This window comes from Cervus canadensis, chromosome 12 (assembly GCF_019320065.1).
Source record: "Cervus canadensis isolate Bull #8, Minnesota chromosome 12, ASM1932006v1, whole genome shotgun sequence".
NCBI lineage: Eukaryota > Metazoa > Chordata > Mammalia > Artiodactyla > Cervidae > Cervus > Cervus canadensis.
Genome location: NC_057397.1, coordinates 2164260 through 2181506, shown reverse-complemented (window position 1 = coordinate 2181506; position 17247 = coordinate 2164260). Strand labels below are relative to the sequence as shown.

Sequence of the window (17247 nt, the reverse complement as noted above, 5' to 3'; positions counted from 1 at the left end):
CTCCCCAACTGAGGCCTCACCTTCCTCTTCTCTCCCTGGAGCTCAAGAAGTTCAAGCCGCCCTTTACCTTTGCACTTACTGTTCTGCTGCCTGGAAGGCGCTTCTGGACATTAACGTAGTTGCTCCAGCTTGCTATTTCATCTCGCCTCCGAAACATCACCTCCACGGTGAGGCCTCCCAGGGACAGACAATTTAAAGAAGCTCCCCGCTTCTAGCCCTGCATGCCTATTTTCTTTCCTCCTTGAATTACCAGCAGAGGAAATTATGCAGTTCCCGTGTGTTTCGCCGTTATTGTTTTCCACCTTTCGAGAAGGCAAGCTCTCTGAGCACAAGGACCTCACGTGGGTTTAGTCACTGAATGAATGAGCAGAAACTCAGACAAGAGAGGGAAGGACCTGCCAAGAGCGCAAGTTAGGAGCGAAACCGATTCCCCGCGTCCTATTTCTTCGCCCTCTGCTCACGCTAGCTGGTGGAGGTGCCACTCAAGGGCCAGGGGCGTGAGGGCGGAACGAACCACGAATGGAGAGCCACGAGCATCGCTGCCCCCAGCAGCGATGGGTCCCCGGTGCGCTCCGCCGTGGCCAACCCAGCAACTTGGATTTTACTTCCCAAGCCAAGAAGCCGGGTTGGGAGGTGACTAGAAAAATCTGAAGATGCCAGAACCGGAAAAAAAAGACCAAGACCCCCTCCCACCCACCCAGTGCCTCCTCCTCTTTTCGTCTTTTCCCCCCCACGCCCAGCTCGGGGAAAGCCCCAACGCCCACGGGAGCGCGGGGAGTCCCGCACCGCGGCCGCAGCCGCGCGCACGGGCGATCCCGGGCCGCGGGGCGCCCAGGGTAGGGGCGCGGGGAGGGGCGGGGCGCCGCCGTGGGCCTCCGGCCGCGACGGGGCGGGACAATGGGGCCCCACCCCGGCGAGGGCGGGAGGGAGGCGGCGTGCGCTCGGCCCACCGCGCGCTCGCTCGCCGCTCTGCCGCCGCCGGAGCGAGGCTGAGGCTGGAGCGGGCGGGGAGGGGCGCGGGGGGGAGAGCGGAGGCGGGAGGAGGCGGCGGCGGCGCGTGTGGCGGGCGGGAGGGAGGGAGGGCGGCTGGCCCCGGGCTTGTAAATAAACTGCGATGCTGTCTCGGGCTCGCCGGCCCGGGTGCCGCCGCCGCCGCCGCCGCCCGGGAGCGCCGGTGCCGGGCCCCCGCCGCCGCGCACCCTAGCGCCTCCGCGCCAGCCTCGCGCGCCCTCGCCCGCTTCCCGCAGCCCCCGACCCGCGCCCCTCGGGGTCCCGCGGCGGAACCGCGCGGGATGTGACCCTTTCCCCCTGCCCCCCGGGGCCCCGCCTTAGCCAGCTTTTGGGAGGGGGGGCGGGTGGGGAGGGGCGCGCGGATCATGGCATTGGAGTTCCCGGGCTTGCAGCCGCCGCCGCCGCCTCTTCCACGCAGCCCGAGCGCCCCTTCTTCCCGGAGCAGCAGCGGAGAAGGCGAAGCGGCCGGCGGGGGCGAGGCAGATGGGGCTCAAGGCGCGCAGGCCGGCGGGGGCGGCTGGCGGCGGCGGCGACGGGGGCGGCGGAGGCGGCGGGGCCGCTAACCCGGCCGGAGGGGACGCGGCGGCGGCCGGCGACGAGGAGCGGAAAGTGGGGCTAGCGCCGGGCGACGTGGAGCAAGTCACCTTGGCGCTGGGAGCCGGAGCTGACAAAGACGGGACCCTGCTGCTGGAGGGCGGCGGCCGCGACGAGGGGCAGCGGAGGACCCCGCAGGGCATCGGGCTCCTGGCCAAGACTCCCCTGAGCCGCCCCGTCAAGAGGAACAACGCCAAGTACAGACGCATCCAAACTTTGATCTACGACGCCCTCGAGAGACCGCGGGGCTGGGCGCTGCTCTACCACGCGCTTGTGTGAGTACCGGCCCTCTCCGGGAGCCCCTCGGAGGCGGTGCGTGAGGTGGGGCGGGCGTTCGGGGTGCGGGCTGGAGCTGAGGATGGCTCTGGGGCTTCCGAGTCCAGGGGCGCCCGTCCGCCGAACTGGAGAGCAGCCTGCCCTCTGCTGTGTGTGCCTGTGTCTGTGGACCACTATCAGGGTGTTGGACACCTGGGAGTTGAACCCCAGGGCTTAAAAAAAATCCAAGCGTGGCTCCTCAGCTGATTTGGAGATCGAATTGGCACCTCTGTGTGCGAGCGCGGGTGCGCGTTTGTGGCACCATCTCCGGATGTTGGTAGCCAAGCTTAAAAGAATTCGGTGGTTTTTCTAATTAACGAGGAGGTTGAACGGGATAAAGCGGATCCTCCCATGCGCGCTGTGTTTCTGCTTGGGGTGGGTCCCTTCTACTTGGGATCGCTGCTGAGTTTAGGTGATAAATCCTGCAGTTGGGAATGGGAGTGGTACACTGCCCACAGTGGGGTGGGTGGGTGTGTGTGTGTGTGTGTGTGTGTGAGCGCGGCTATCGATTGCTTGCTTGTGCTACCCTTTTTCGGGCTCCATTCTGGTGTGGAAAGGAACGTGGTTTGCTCCATTTGGGGACTGGGGCTAGCAAAAACGCATCTTTTGGGGTTCTCTTTAGGGAAGTGAATGAGAGAGAGGGATGAGGGGAAACTGACTAGGATTCTCCGGTTGTAAGCCTGGAATGAGGGGTGGGGGCTTCACCTTGCCGGTAGATGAGGGCCAGGGATCATTTTGGCTGAAACATCTCCATAATTTGGTCTTATCATCCCCTCCACCTCAGCTCCTTCCCTGTCTCTTGCTGCGGGCGGGCCAGGGCAGAGGGAGAGTGAAGGGGCCTGGGCTGAAGCTTTGCCGCCAGGTCCCCCTCCCCTGGAAAGAGTCTGGGTCTGGCCAGGATGTAAATGCGTGGTGGGCAGGAAGATGGAACTTCTTTTGCGCCCAATGCTCTGGATGGAAAATCCTGCTGTGTTTGGGGAGGGGAGGATGATAGTGGTGGCTTCTTTCCCAGGAGGGGAAGCCAGGGTTGTCAACATGCACCCCCAGCCCGCCCCATCCCCCGCCGGGCTGGCAGGGCACTTCCAGGTACCCCTTGCTTCCTGTCTGTGGCTTAGTCATTCTGATGCCTGCTCCTCAGGAAGCTGTACCATTACCAGGGTTTTGGCGGGGAAATGACCAAGACCTTGACCCTTCTGCCTGTGCTTTTAGCAGTGAATATTCCTCCCTGGTCTTCTCCAATTGACCGACGACTAATGGGTGGAAAGGGAGCCTTGGAGTTAAACACTACCTGCCAATCTTCCTTGGCTGGAAAGGCAGTTCCAGATTTGGCCACCAGGTGGGGGCCTCTGCACAGGACCTCAGGCTTGGCAACAGGTTTCATCTGAGAGGTTCCTGAAGCCTTGCAATGGTGCCTGCCTGAAACTGAGGCCCCAAAGGCATCCAACCAGGAATATGGGTTGTTGTTTTTTTGGGGGAGGGGCGGGGGAATCTAGCCTATGGCATCCAGGTCTGCGTGTATTTGCAGGTGTTAGTGGCTGGAGAGAAGGGTTAGCAATTGCTCTTCTGTTTGTTTTCGTCAGTTGATAAAAAGGGATTAAAATATATTCTTCTCTGTCTCTAGTGCTGTATTTAGTCAAATTGAACTGATGGTAATACTGGAATATGCGATAATAAGGCATACAGATTACTTGAGTGCACACAAGCATACACGGCCTCACACATCCTTTTGACATCAATGGCATCCTGTACATATTGGCCGACTTCTGAACCTGGGGTCCCACTGGAGTTTGTGGGCTCCCTCTTCCTTCAGCTTTCCCAGCCAGCACTCTTACCCCATCTGGGACATTCTGGGGAGGGGATAGCTAAGGCCCGATTTTATCCTTCTCTACAATTATTCCATCACTTGGAAGCAGGTTTGGGAATGCCTGTATGTAACCTCAGTTTCCCAGAGAGGATCTAGGAAAATTTTACATTATGGAAGAAAGAAGAATTGCATACCTAGCGAGGTACTTTTGCACATGCAAATTATTTATTTCATTTAATTCTTGCTGCAGTTTCATGACGTGGGAATTGTTACCTGTATTTGATGGATGAGAATATGGAAACCAAAACAGAGAGAACCACTTGTCCAGGGTCATGTGGTTGAGTTTCTGGAGCTCACATTTGAATGCTGGGGGTCATCTCTTGTTTCTAAGCTGGGATCCCAGTTATGACCCTCTGCCAACAATTTTGGGACTCTGGGTATTTCACAAGGCATCCCTGGGTGCTCCTTGCCCCCCCGTAACAGAGGACTCTGTCATTTCTCTGCCTCCCCTTCCTAGCTCACGGTTGGCAAATGGCTGGAAATGGATCTGGAATCAAAGCAGGGGCTGCTCAAAACCCAGGGAACCGCAGTGTTGGGGAGACAGAATGTGGCCTGTGTCGTGCCAGGGTTGGGATTCTGATTAATCGGGCATTCCACAGGAAAACCCTGTCGGATTGGGTTTAGGCTTCTGACACTTGAATTTCAGCTCATTAGCGGAGGCACTGTACATCCTTCCTCCTGCTAGGAGCAAGCCCAGTCAAGTGAACAAAACCGAACCTTTCATTGATGATTCAGGATTTTGCAAGGTACTGAAATGCATGCTTTAAAGCAGCCATTATCTTATTCTGGGCTGTGGTTAATGGCTCAAGAGAGCCAGGAAATTGGGCTGATCGTGGTCTCACAGGTTAGTGCATGCTTTAAAAAAAAAAAAACCAAAAAAACCCACAAAAACCCCAAATGAACCAGACTCATGAGATGTGATTTCTTGCTTCTTTCCTAAAGGCAAAATATAGCAAATGTGAACATCGAAGACCCCCCACCCCCACCCCACTGCCCCTCTTCCCTTGTCTTAAATGCCCATCCCTTGCTCTCTCCTGGCTACTTGCTTTCACCCTGGCTGAGTTCTTGGATCACCTCCTCTGGAAAGTTTCTCCCTGACCCTCCAGCTGGTTAGAATGGCCCATCCTTGGCAGCATCCTCAAGCAGAGGATTCTGCACACTGGACTGATCTGCTTGCTCATCTCCCCACCTTGGACTGAGAGTTCCTTCGAGGAGGAACTGCATTGTTCCTTAGCAACCTCAGGCCCCAGCAGGCTTACTGGGCTCCTGGTGGATACCCAGTAAGCATTTGCTGAATGGATGAGTGAAAGAATACTCTCAGGTTCACCAAGACTTTGTTCTGCATGGTGTGTGTTCCTGTCTTCACAACAGTAATAAGTGGTCAGCGTCGTGGAAGGTTAGTGATGAGAATAGCTCTCAGAAGTTCTAAGATGGACAAGGGGTAAGGGAAAATGTCAGAGACTACACTCTGAGCTCAGCAAGGCTGGTCTCTTTTCTGTATCTTAAGCTGCATGGCTGAAAAGGATTCCAATATTGTAGAAAATGGGCTGGACCTGAAGTTCATCTCTGGACTCTGCCTTGGGTCTCTGACTTTGCATGAGCCAGGTTGGGCAAGACCCGTAAACTGGGGATGATCACGCTGCCCCATCACCAGGTGGGTTTTTAGGCTAAAGAAAGTAGGGTCTGTGAATGAAATGAACCTAATAGTAGGCATGAAGCATTTACTAGTTGATTCTGAAATAGTCTCCTTACAAGTCATACCCTTCTGCCACTGTGGCTGTCTGGGGACTCCCGCTTCCGGGTCTGTTGGTGGGAAGTTGCTGGCTTCATCTTGGCATATTCCTGGATTGGCACCGTACAGCCATCCTACTGTCCCGACTGCCTCTCCAGGACCAGTGGGGGTGATCAGTCGCTCATCTGATGACAGACCAAGGGGAAGTGCTCGCAAGAGAGGCACCCTGATTGCATTTTGAGATGGATTGGCGCCAAGGCTGAGAGGTGGGGCTCATGGACCCAGCAGCTGCTCTGGAAGGTAAAGAAGGGCCTGGCCGGTGGACTTAGTGTATTGACTAAAGGGCCTGCAGTCCTCAAGGTGGAGGAGAGATGCTGGCCTCTCACCAAGACCCCTCATTAGTAAGACAGAGTCTTCACAAGTCTGAAGTAAGAAAAACTTAATTTCCCAAACTTGCTTTGCCTCTTATAGCTGGTATGGTCTTGGGAAAGTTGCTGGATCTCTGAGTTTCAGTTTCTTCATCTAAAAAATGTGATCAGTACAGACTCTTATGGAGCTAAGAGCACCTTACATAGAAGAAATGCTCAATAATAGATAGTCATTTGTGTTATTAATGTTACTCAGTCAATAATATAATATATAAATGCCTTCTATATAATATAAATGCCTTCTCTGTGCCTGGCGCTCTTCTAGACATTGGGATTATAACAGTAAACAAAATCCAGTAAAACAAAACAGTCTAGTTTCTGCTCCTATAGAACATACAGTCTAATAATATGTTTGTAATATTTTAATATAATTTGGTAATAATATTAGTATTAGCAGCTGTCTCACAGCTTGGCCATCTGGTCAACCTCCCATCCCAGACAGAAGGAATCCCTTCAACAGCATCTCCACCAATGCTACAACTTATTAATTCATTACTGACGGGACATTGTTTTTCTTTTCTAGATAATGCTGGATTCAGTTCTCTCAACTATTCTGTTTCTCTGGCTCTGTTCATCCCATTCTCCTCTTTTTCTGCCTCCATGTATCTCATTCTTTCTCATTTCCCACAAGGTGTTGGTCTTCTTAACCACCTCAGTTCATCCTCACTTTTTTCCTTACCCTACTAATGTCCTCTCTGCATTTTCTGCTTCAGCTTTGTCAGTTTCCTTCTGACAAAGAACCAAGGATTTTGAGTTCTCATTCTTTCTTAAAAATTTATTATTTTATTGTGATAAGAACACTTAACATGAAATCTACCTTCTTAACAAATGTGTAAGTGTGCAACACGTTGTTGTTGACTGTAGGTGCAGCGTTGTGCAGCTGGTCTCTCCTCTTGCTTAACTGACCCTTAATGCCTGTTGGCTGGTCACCCTCTGTTCCCCGCTCCCTCCGGCTCCTTGTAGCCACCATACCACCCTTTCACTCCATGAATTTGACTATTTTAGATCCTCATATAAGCAGGCTCATGCAGTGCTTGTCTTTCTGTGAATGTCTTATTTCACTTAGCATAATGCCCTCAAGGTCCATCTGTGTTATTACATACTGCAGAATTCCTTAAGACTGAATGGTATTCCATTTTATTTATCCCTTCATCTGTGGATGGACATTTAGGATGTTTCCACATCTTGGCTAATGTGAATAGTATTTCAATAAGCATAGAAGTGCTAACAGCTCTTTGAGATCCTGATAATAATATTTTGAGTAAATATTCAGAACTGGGGTTGCTGAATCACATGGTAGTTCTATTTTTAATTTTTGAGAAACTTCCATATTGCTTTCCAGCTGCACCATTTTGCTTTTCCACCAACAATGTTTGTTGTTGTTCTGTCGCTAAGTCATGTTCAACTCTTTGTGATCCCATGGACCCCATGGACTGTAGCAATCTAGTCTTCCCTGTCCTTCACTATCTCCAGGGGTTTGCTCACACTCATGACCCTGAGTTTGCTCAAGCTCACGCTTCCCTGATGGCTCAGATGGCAAAGAATCTGCCTGCAATGCAGGAGACCCGAGTTTGATCTCCTGGGTCAGGAAGATCCTCAGAGAAGGGAATGGCTACCCACTCCAGTATTCTTTCCTGGAGAATTCTATAGACAGAGGAGCCTGTCACAAAGAGTCAGACACAACTGAGTGACTAACACTTTCACTTTCCAACAATATGTAAGGCTTGCTATTTCTCCACATCCTCACTAACACTTGCTGTGTCTTGTTTTTTGTGATAATAGGTTTGACATGATCTATATTGCATCATTCTTTCTCATTGGTAAGAGCATGGTCTTTGGAGTCAGATGTGGGTTTGCTATTTCCTTGCTTTGTGACCTAGAGCAATTTGCTCATCTTGCTTGGCTGTCAGTTTCTTTATTTCTGATATGTAGATAATAATGCCTGCCCCTCAGGGTTGCTGTGAAATTTAATCAAGGTGTTGATATTGAACCCCTAAACATTGCATTGTGTTGATTTGCAACCTTGGGAGTTCCCCAGGTGAAATCTGAAATTGGTCAACTACATGGAGGGCAAGGGGAGACCCAAGAAAGAAGCAGGCCACTCTGGGTGAGTAGGTGTTGGGCTTAAGAATCGGAGAACTTATATATGAGGCTTGTCATGGGCAGCAAGACAGGTTGACATTTACACAGCCTTCCAGCATCTTAAAGATTTATATTGAGGCCTTCATGGGATACAGTAACATACACCATCCAGATGGTTTCAACAACACATTCTCACTCAAGACTGCACCCTTGAACATGGTTCCCACTGTGGGAACAGTGGGCAGAGGATAGATTCCCAGCACTGGAGGGATAAGGAGCCAGTTCATGGGTCACATCCTCTCCATGACCCCCACCAGCACCATGGTAGATTTCAGTGAATGTTGTTTCTTTCTTGCTTCCCCTCTCAGCCATATTTAATCTGCCTTCTTCTTGCTCCCCCCTCATAAAGTCCATGGCCCCTTTCCCTTTCTAAGAACCTCATTTGATTTTTCATTTTATGAACTCCTTTATTTCTTCCTGACTCTCTTTTTTATGACATTGTCAAACTGTTCAAACAGAATGAAGAAGCCGAGGGGTGGACACAGCAACCCACAGCATCAGATCTCTGGGAATCCATGAGACTGTATGCTGGGAGCAAAAAGGACCACAGGTACACCAGGTTCACTTTCTAGGAAACAGGCTAACATCAAGTGGGCGTTCGTGGTTGAAGAGAAGGTGCCCAGTATCTCCCTTTCATAAATGAATGACAGATGCTGAAAAGTTATGTGACTTACCCAGGATCTTGAAACTACTAAGGTGGAGGAGCTGGGATCACACAGGAGTCCTCCACCCACTAGGTGGTGCTCTCTTCGCCATGTTACGATTCTCCTCTGTGGAAGGAAGGCGGTGCCCCAGAAGAGTAATAGAAAGGGATTGACACTCTCGCTTTCAGAGTGAGGCACTTTAGAGCTGCATTTCTGGAAAGTTCCCAGGGGAAACCGGTGCAGCTGGTCTGTAGCCCACACTTTGAGTAACACAGCATCTCAGACTTTGATGTAAGTGTGCATCAACTAGGCATGAAGGTGGGTGGTGGTGGTTTAGTCTCAAAGTTGTGTCCGATTCTTGTGACCCCATGGACTGTAGCCCATCAGGCTCCTCTGTCCATGGAATTTCCCAGGCAAGATTACTGGAGTGGGTTGCCATTTCCTTCTACAGGGGTCCTTAAGAGAAATCAGGCAGATTCTACCTGAACCAAAACCATCCAACTTGTATGTAATGAGGGCCACTGACCCTACCCTTCTCCTGAATAATTCAGTGGAAATTTACAACATACCTGCATTCATGCCTAAACTGACCTGAAACTAATCATGAAGAAACAACAGACAAAGTCAAATGGTGGGACATCTTGCAAGTTATCTGGCATGGTCTCTTCCAAAGGGTATGTGTCATGAGAACACACAAAAATGAGGATAGCTTTCTGTTTGGGGAGACTGAATGCACATGATAACCAGGTGCAATGCTTGAAAATCAAGTGGACTACATCAAACTTCAGCACCACGAAAGAAGAGATCAACCAAATGAAAAGGCAGCTATGATAAGGGAGAAAATATTTGCAACCATGTATTTGATAAGAGGATAAAATCCAAAATATATAAAGAATTCGTACAACTCTGTAGCAAGAAAGCAAATACTCTGATTTTAAAAATGGGCAGAGAATCTGAATAGATATTTTCCCAAGAAGATATACAGATGGCACATGAAAAGGTGCTCAGCATCACTGATCATCAGGGGAATGCAAATTAAAAATGCAGTGAGATATCACCTCACACCTGTCAGAATGGTTATTATCAAAAAGACAAGAAATAGAAAGTGTTGGTGAGGATGTGTAAAACAGGGATCCCTTGTGCACTGTTGGTGGGAATGTAAACTGGTGCAGCCACTATGGAGAACAGCATGGAGATTCCTCAAAAACTTAAAAATAGAGCTACCATATGGTCCAGCAGTCCCACTTCTGGATATATATATCCAAAGGAGATGAAATCAGTATTTTGAAGAGCTATTTGCAGTCCCATGTTCATTGCAGTATTATTTACAATAGGCAAGATATGGAAACAATTTGAGTGCCCACTGATGGATGAATGGATAAAGAAAATATGATATATACATGAGATGGGATATTTTCCAGCCATAAGAAGAAGGAAATCTTGCTATTTGCAGCAACATAGATGGGCGTTATGCTAAGAGACATATGTTAGAGACAAGTACTGTATTATCTCACTTATAAATACAATCTAAAAAAATTGAACTGAGCACTGGAGATCAGATTGGTGGTTGCCAGTGGCAACCAGTTGGTGGTGGTACAGGAAATGGGTTAAGATGGTTAAGGGGTAAAGACTTTTACTTATAAGATGATAGGTTCCGGGTTCTAATGTACAGGATGGTGACTGTATTTAAAAATAACTCTGTTGTATAGTTGAAAGTTACTTAAGAGAGCAAATCCTAACACTTCTCACCAAAAAATAATGAATAAATAAACTATGTAAGGTGTTGGTTGTGTTTATGTGTTTATTGTAGTTATCATTTCATAAGGTATATGTGTATTTAATCATCATATTGTGTACCTTAAATGTACACAATGTTACATGTCCATTGTATGTGCATAAAGCTGGGAAAAACACAAGCCAATGCAATTCATGATTCTTGATTGGACCCTGAATTTAAAAAATAAATAACAATGAAATATTATAGGGACAATTAAGAAGATTTGAACATGGAGTCCGTATTAGATAACATATCAGTTCAGTTCAGTTGCTCAGTCGTGTCTGACTCTTTGTGACCCCATGGACTGCAGCATGCCAGGCTTCCCTCTCTATCACCAACTTCTGGAGCTTGCTCAAACTCATGTCCATCAAGTTGGTGATGCCATCCAACTATCTCATCCTCTGTCATCCCTTTCTCTTCCTCCCTTCAATCTTTCCCAGCATCAGGGTCTTTTCCAATGAGTCAGTTCTTTGCATCAGGTGGCCAAAGTATTGGAGCTTCAGCTTCAGCATCAGTCCTTCCAGTGAAGAATCAGAGTTGATTTCCTTTAGGATTGCCTGGTTGGATCTTCTTGCAGTCCAAAGGACTCTCAAGAGTCTTCTCCAACACCACAGTTCAGAAGCATCAATTCTTCGGTGCTCAGCTTTCTTTATAGTCCAACTCTCACATCCATACATGACCACTGGAAAAACCATAGCCTTGACTAGATGGACCTTTGTTAGCAAAGTAATGTCTCTGCTTTTTAATATGCTGTCTAGGTTGGTCTTAGCTTTCCTTCCAAGGAGCAAGTGTCTTTTAATTTCATGGCTGCTGTCACCATCTGTAATGATTTTGGAGCTCCAAAAAATAAAGTCTCTCACTATTTCTATTGTTTCTCCATCTGTTTGCGATGAAGTGATGGGACTGGATGCCATGATCTTCATTTTTTGAATGTTGAGTTTTAAGCCAACTTTTCACTCTCCTTTTTCACCCTCATCAAGAGACTCTTTAGTTCTTCTTCCCTTTCTGCCATAAGGGTGGTGTCATCTGCATATCTGAGGTTATTGATATTTCTCCCGGCAATCTTGATTCCAGCTTGTGCCTCATGCAGCTTGGCATTTCGCATGATGTACTCTGCATATAAGTTAAATTAGCAGGGTGACAAAATACAGCCTTGATGTACTCCTTTCCTAATTTGGAACCAGTCTGTTTTTCCATGTCTGGTTCTAACTGTTGCTTCTTGACCTGCATACAGATTTCTCAGGAAGCAGGTCATGTGGTCTAGTATTCCTATCTCTTTAAGAATTTTCCAGTTTGTTGTGATCTGCAGAGTTAAAGGCTTTGGCATAGTCAATAAAGCAGACTTAGATGTTTTTCTGGAGCTCTCTTGCTTTTTCAATGATCCAACAGATGTTGGCAATTTGATCTCTGGTTCCTCTGCCTTTTCTAAATCCAGTTTGGAAGTTCTTGGTTCATGTATTGTTGAAGTCTCACTTGGAGAATTTTGAGCATTACTTTGCTAGCATGTGAGATAAGTGCAATCGTGTGGTGGTTTGAACATTCTTTGGGACTGCCTTTCTTAGGGATTGGAATGAAAACTGACCTTTTCCAGTCCTGTGACCACTGCTGAGTTTTCCAAATTTTCTGGCATATTGAGTGCAGAACTTTCACAGCATCATCTTTTAGGATTTGAAACGGCTCAACTGGCATTCCATCACCTCCACTGGCTTTGTTTGTACTGATGCTTCCTAAGGCCCACTTGATTTTAAATTTCAGGATGTCTGGCTCTAGGTGAGTGATCACACCGTCGTGGTTATCTGGGTCATGAAGATCTTTTTTGTCTAGTTCTTCTGTGTATTCTTGGCACCTGTTTTCAGTATCTTCTGCTTCTGTTAGGGCCATACCATTTCTGTCCTTTAATGTGCCCATCTTTGCTTGAAATGCTCCTTTGGTATCTCTAATTTTCTTGAAGCGATCTCTAGTCTTTCCCATTCTGTTGTTTTCCTCTATTTCTTTGCACTGATCACTGAGAAGGGCTTTCTTGTCTCTCCTTGTGATTCTTTGGAACTCTGCATTAAAATGGGTATATCTTTCCTTTTCTCCTGTGCCTTTAGCTTTTCTTTTCTCAGCTATTTGTAAGGCATCCTCAGACAACCATTTTGCCTTTCTGCAGTTCTTTTTCTTGGGGATGGTCTTGACCCCTGCCTCCTGTACAATGTCACGAACCTCCGTCCATAGTTCTTCAGGTACTGTCTATCAGATCTGATCCCTTGAATCTATTTGTCACTTCCACTGTATAATCATAAGGGATTTGATTTAGGTCATACCTGAATAGTCTAGTGGTTTTCCCTACTTTCTTTAATTTCAGTCTGAATTTGGCAATAAGGAGTTCATGATCTGAGCCACAGTCATCTCCTGGTTTTGTTTTTGCCGAATGTGTACAGCTTCTCCATCTTTGGCTGCAAATAATATAATCAGTCTGATTTTGGTAGTGATCATCTGGTGATGTCCATGTGTAGAGTCTTCTCTTGTGTTGGGAGAGGGTGTTTGCTATGACCAGTGCATTCTCTTGTCAAAACTCTGTTAGCCTTTGCCCTGCTTCATTTTGTACTCCAAGGCCACATTTGCTTGTTACTCCAGGTATCTCATGATGTCCTACTTTTGCATTCCAGTCCCCTATGATGAAAAGGACATCTTTTTTGCGTGTTAGTTTTAGAAGATCTTGTAGGTCTTCATAGAACCATTTATTTCAGCTTCTTCAGCATTACTGCATACGGCATAGCCTTGGATCACTGTGATACTGAATAGTTTGCCTTGGAAATGAACTGAGATCATTCTGTCATTTTTGAGATTGCACCCAAGTACTGCATTTCGGACTCTTTTGTTGACTATGAGGGCTACTCCATTTCTTCTAAGGGATTCTTGCCCACAGTAGTGATATAATAGTCATCTGAATTAAATTTGCCCATTCTAGTCCATTTTAGTCCACTGATTCCTAAAACGTCAATGTTCATTCTTGCCATCTCCAGTTTGGCCACTTCCAGTTTACCTTGCTTCATGGATGTTAGATTCCAGGACATCAAATTTGGACATTATATATCCAAATTTAATTTCTTGAGTATGATAATTTCTTTGTGGTTATGCAGATGAATGTTTTTTTAAAGAGGCGCATGCTGTAATATTTAGTGGTGAAGTGTCATGATATCTGCAACTTACTTTCCGCTGGTTCAGCACACATGCAGACTATGCAAATGTGTGTGTATGTGCACGTACTTCATGTGCATACAGGGGAAGAGCGAGAAGGAGGCCAACAGGATGAAGATAATTAACTAGGAAATATGTATATATGTGTGGATTGTATTTCCTTCCTAATTAAAAATTTTTGATAAAAAGTTAAAAATACTTTTTTTTAAATTTTTAAAACAAAAGAAGACCAAACACCCACAGACTGCACAAAGCACATGCATGAATCCAGATGAAGGTTCCAGCCCAGAAATCGATACCATTGTTCTGAAGGCATCAGACATCATTGTAAAGTGATTCTATTATGGAGTCAGACCTGAAAACCTTTAACTGAGCTGAGCAGGCTTTCCCAGATTCATAGATTCTGTGTAGACAGTTCCTCAAATTTCCTTTCCACTTTGGGCTTTTTTTTTAATAATAATTTTTTAAATTAAAACAATGTTTATTGGATATAGTTGACTTACAGTGTTGTGTTAGTTTCAGATGTGCAGCTGATTATGCATACATGCTGTGCTGTGCTTAGTCACTCAGTCATGTCCAACTATGCAACCCTGTCAAGTGCCCCTGTCCATGAGGATTCTCCAGGCAAGAATACTGGAATGGGTTGCCATACCCTCCTCCAGGGGATCTTCACCACACAGGGATTGAACCCAGGTCTCCTGCATTGTAGGTAGATTCTTTACCATCTGAGCCACCAGGGAAGCCCAGGAATATTGGAGTGGGTAGTCTATCCCTTCTCCAGTGGATCTTCCTGACCCAGGAATTGAACTGGGATCTCCTGCATTGCAGGCAGATTCTTTGCCAACTGAGCTACCAGGGAAGCCCTTATACATACATACTCAGATTCTTCTCCCTTATAGGTTATTACAAAATATTGAGTATAGTTCCATGTCTTTGTCAAGGTTATGGGAAGCATCCAGTAGAAAGGAGCAGATTAGCATGCTATGGTCATTCATTTCAAGGCCACACATAGTGACTGAAGTGCCAAGCTTTGGAAAAGCCAGAACACTGTGGAAGATGAGCAATGTATGATTCTTTCCCTCTGGAGATAGAGACTGGAAACAACTCAGTGTACATAGTCCAGCAAATGCAGGAATGGAATGCAGATGAGGAATCCAGGCATGCAGATTGGGGAAGGCACTGTGGTCTCCTGTGTTAAGGGAGACTTCTCCAAAGGAGGTATAAACAGGAGGGAGAAGATGAAATAACCTACTGAGAGTCCTGTTGACTCATCTCCCCCTCCTGCTTGGAGGACAGAAGGCTACCTTCAGTTAAATCAAATACTGAATTACTATTTTTGCATTATTTGGAGGCTCCCTCTTTCATCTGTATTCAATAAAAATATTCCATTGATGTCTAAAATGTTCATAAATCAAGTGTGACCCTATGGTATTTTGCCAAGAATCAAGGTCCTGCTCTCTTTCTCTTTTTAGCATGGGTTTTGAAGTTTTGACAGAATGAAAGCAAAATTTGTCACATCTTTGGACCACAGAGCAGTGTGAAGGAAAGCAAGGAAAATATCTTCAAAGGTGGATTGAATAAAAACCTATTTTAGACACTGTGACATGCAGTTTTGGTTTGGGGTGGCCGGAGACAACTGTGAGTTTGTTAGAAATGTGTTGGACATGTTGTTTGAAGAGCTGCATTAACTGTGTGATTCAGATACCTCCCTTATCTCGTAATCTGAAGATACTTTCTGTATAGGATTGATGAAGACTCCCATGAGGCAGTGTATGAGGAAGCACTTTGGAAAGTACAGAGGGTATGGCATTCTGAGGTAGCATCCTCCTAAAGCTGCATGTGGAGCAGACAGGTCCTACAGTTGGGTTTTGAGCATTTGCCCCGGGACAGATTTGCCACATTTCTGTCTGTGTTGCATCACCTGAACATTGCTGCATATTTTAATCAGGAACCCATCAGTGGTATGACTTAGCATGTGTTCTGTAGGGATGTTGGCTTCCCTAGGATGACCACCTTTTAGGAGAATGAAGAGGAAGCAGTTTGGAGATGACAAGACTTAGGTTGAAAATGACAAGACAGCAGTCAGTACCAATTTGGCAGGTGTCATAAGATATAAAACAGACCCAATCCAGTTGTACCCTGTTGGGTGGGACTTTTCATTTGGCCACAGGAGGGATTTGTCCACAGGAGAAGTTTGTCTGGAGTGTTTTCTTGAGAGAATAAAATGGGTTGTAACTTGGAAACAAGGTTGCTTCTTGCATATAGTTCATGAAAAATGAGAGTCAGGACCGACGGAGCTGGCTTGCAGGACTTCCTGTACAGAAGCCCACTTGGCTTCCTCCTGACGTGGGCTTCTGTCAGTGCTGATGTCCTCGGGGAGGGGATCTCCTTTTCCTCCTCTCCGCCTTCCTCTCCTTCTAAAGACATAGCATCGTCTGGACCCTGTAAGACTATAACAGTCCAGTTTGTTATTGTTGTTCAGTCACTCTGTGTGTGTGTGTGTGTGTGTATGTGTGTGTGTATAAAAGTCACTCAGTTGTGTCCAACTCTTTGCAATCCCATGGACTATACACTTCATGGAATTCTCCAGGCCAGAATACTGCAGTGGGTAGCCTTTCCCTTCTCCAGGGGATCTTCCCAACCCAGGGATCGAACCCAGTTCTCCCGCTGCAGGTAGATTCTTTACCAGCTGAGTCACACTAAGTCATGTCTGACTCTTCACCATCCCATGGACCGCAGCACGCCAGGCTCCCCTGTCCTTCAGTATCTCCCAGAGTTTGCTCAGGTTCATGTCCTTTGAGTTGGTGATGCTGTCTAACTGTCTCATCCTCTGCTGCCCTCTTCTCCTTTTGCCTTCAGTCTTTCGCAGCATCAGAGTCTTTTTCACTGAGCTTTTCACAACAGTTGGCCAAAGTACTGGAGCTTCAGCAACACTCCTTACAATGAACACTCAGGGTTGATTTCCTTGGGGCATATTAAACTAACTTATTGATAATAAGCATCTATGTCATGTAGTTTATCGTATTCCCTCTTGGACCATCCTACCAGGACACTTGCTTCAGAAGTGGCTGTTAGCAGGGCCCTTCTTACAAATTTGCCAAATCTGCTTTTCCTAAGTCAGTGTCATATCTGGAGTTTCTTTTTTCTTTGGAAAAAAAAAAATTTTTTTATGTGGACCATCTTTAAAGTTTTTTTTAAAAAATTTGTTGCAATATTGTTTCTGTTTTCTGTTTTGGTTTTTCCGCGGTGAGGCATAAGTGGGATCTTAGCTTCCCAACCGGGACTCGAACCCACATCCTCTGCATTGGAAGGGGAGGTCTTAACCACTGGAGCGCCAGGGAAGACCCCCTGGAGTTTCTTTGCCATTAGATTCTGTGTAAACCTACCATAGCAGTTCAAGTCCAATTCTGTCTTTATGGATGTCTTTTGTGGGGGATGGGGTGAAATATTATCTAACATGACTTGAAAATATTGAGCCATTCCCAGGCCCTCTCTACTAATGGAAAATCACTCAGCGCTATCACTCTATATATCTCCCTACTCCTTCCCGTTCCTAA

At 46.8% G+C, this 17247-nt stretch overlaps 1 protein-coding gene across 2 annotated transcripts in view; it reads left to right on the top strand.

Annotated features, from left to right (window-relative positions):
* The first annotated feature begins 1346 nt into the window (after nucleotides 1-1346).
* KCNQ3 (potassium voltage-gated channel subfamily Q member 3) overlaps nucleotides 1347-17247 on the top strand; it is a 298632-nt gene continuing 282731 nt past the window's right edge. For both annotated transcript variants that reach the window (XM_043483991.1, XM_043483992.1), the window contains exon 1: nucleotides 1347-1880. In XM_043483991.1, the coding sequence (XP_043339926.1) occupies nucleotides 1495-1880 (386 nt within the window). In that variant the 5' untranslated portion in view covers nucleotides 1347-1494. The remainder of the gene's footprint in view (nucleotides 1881-17247) is intronic.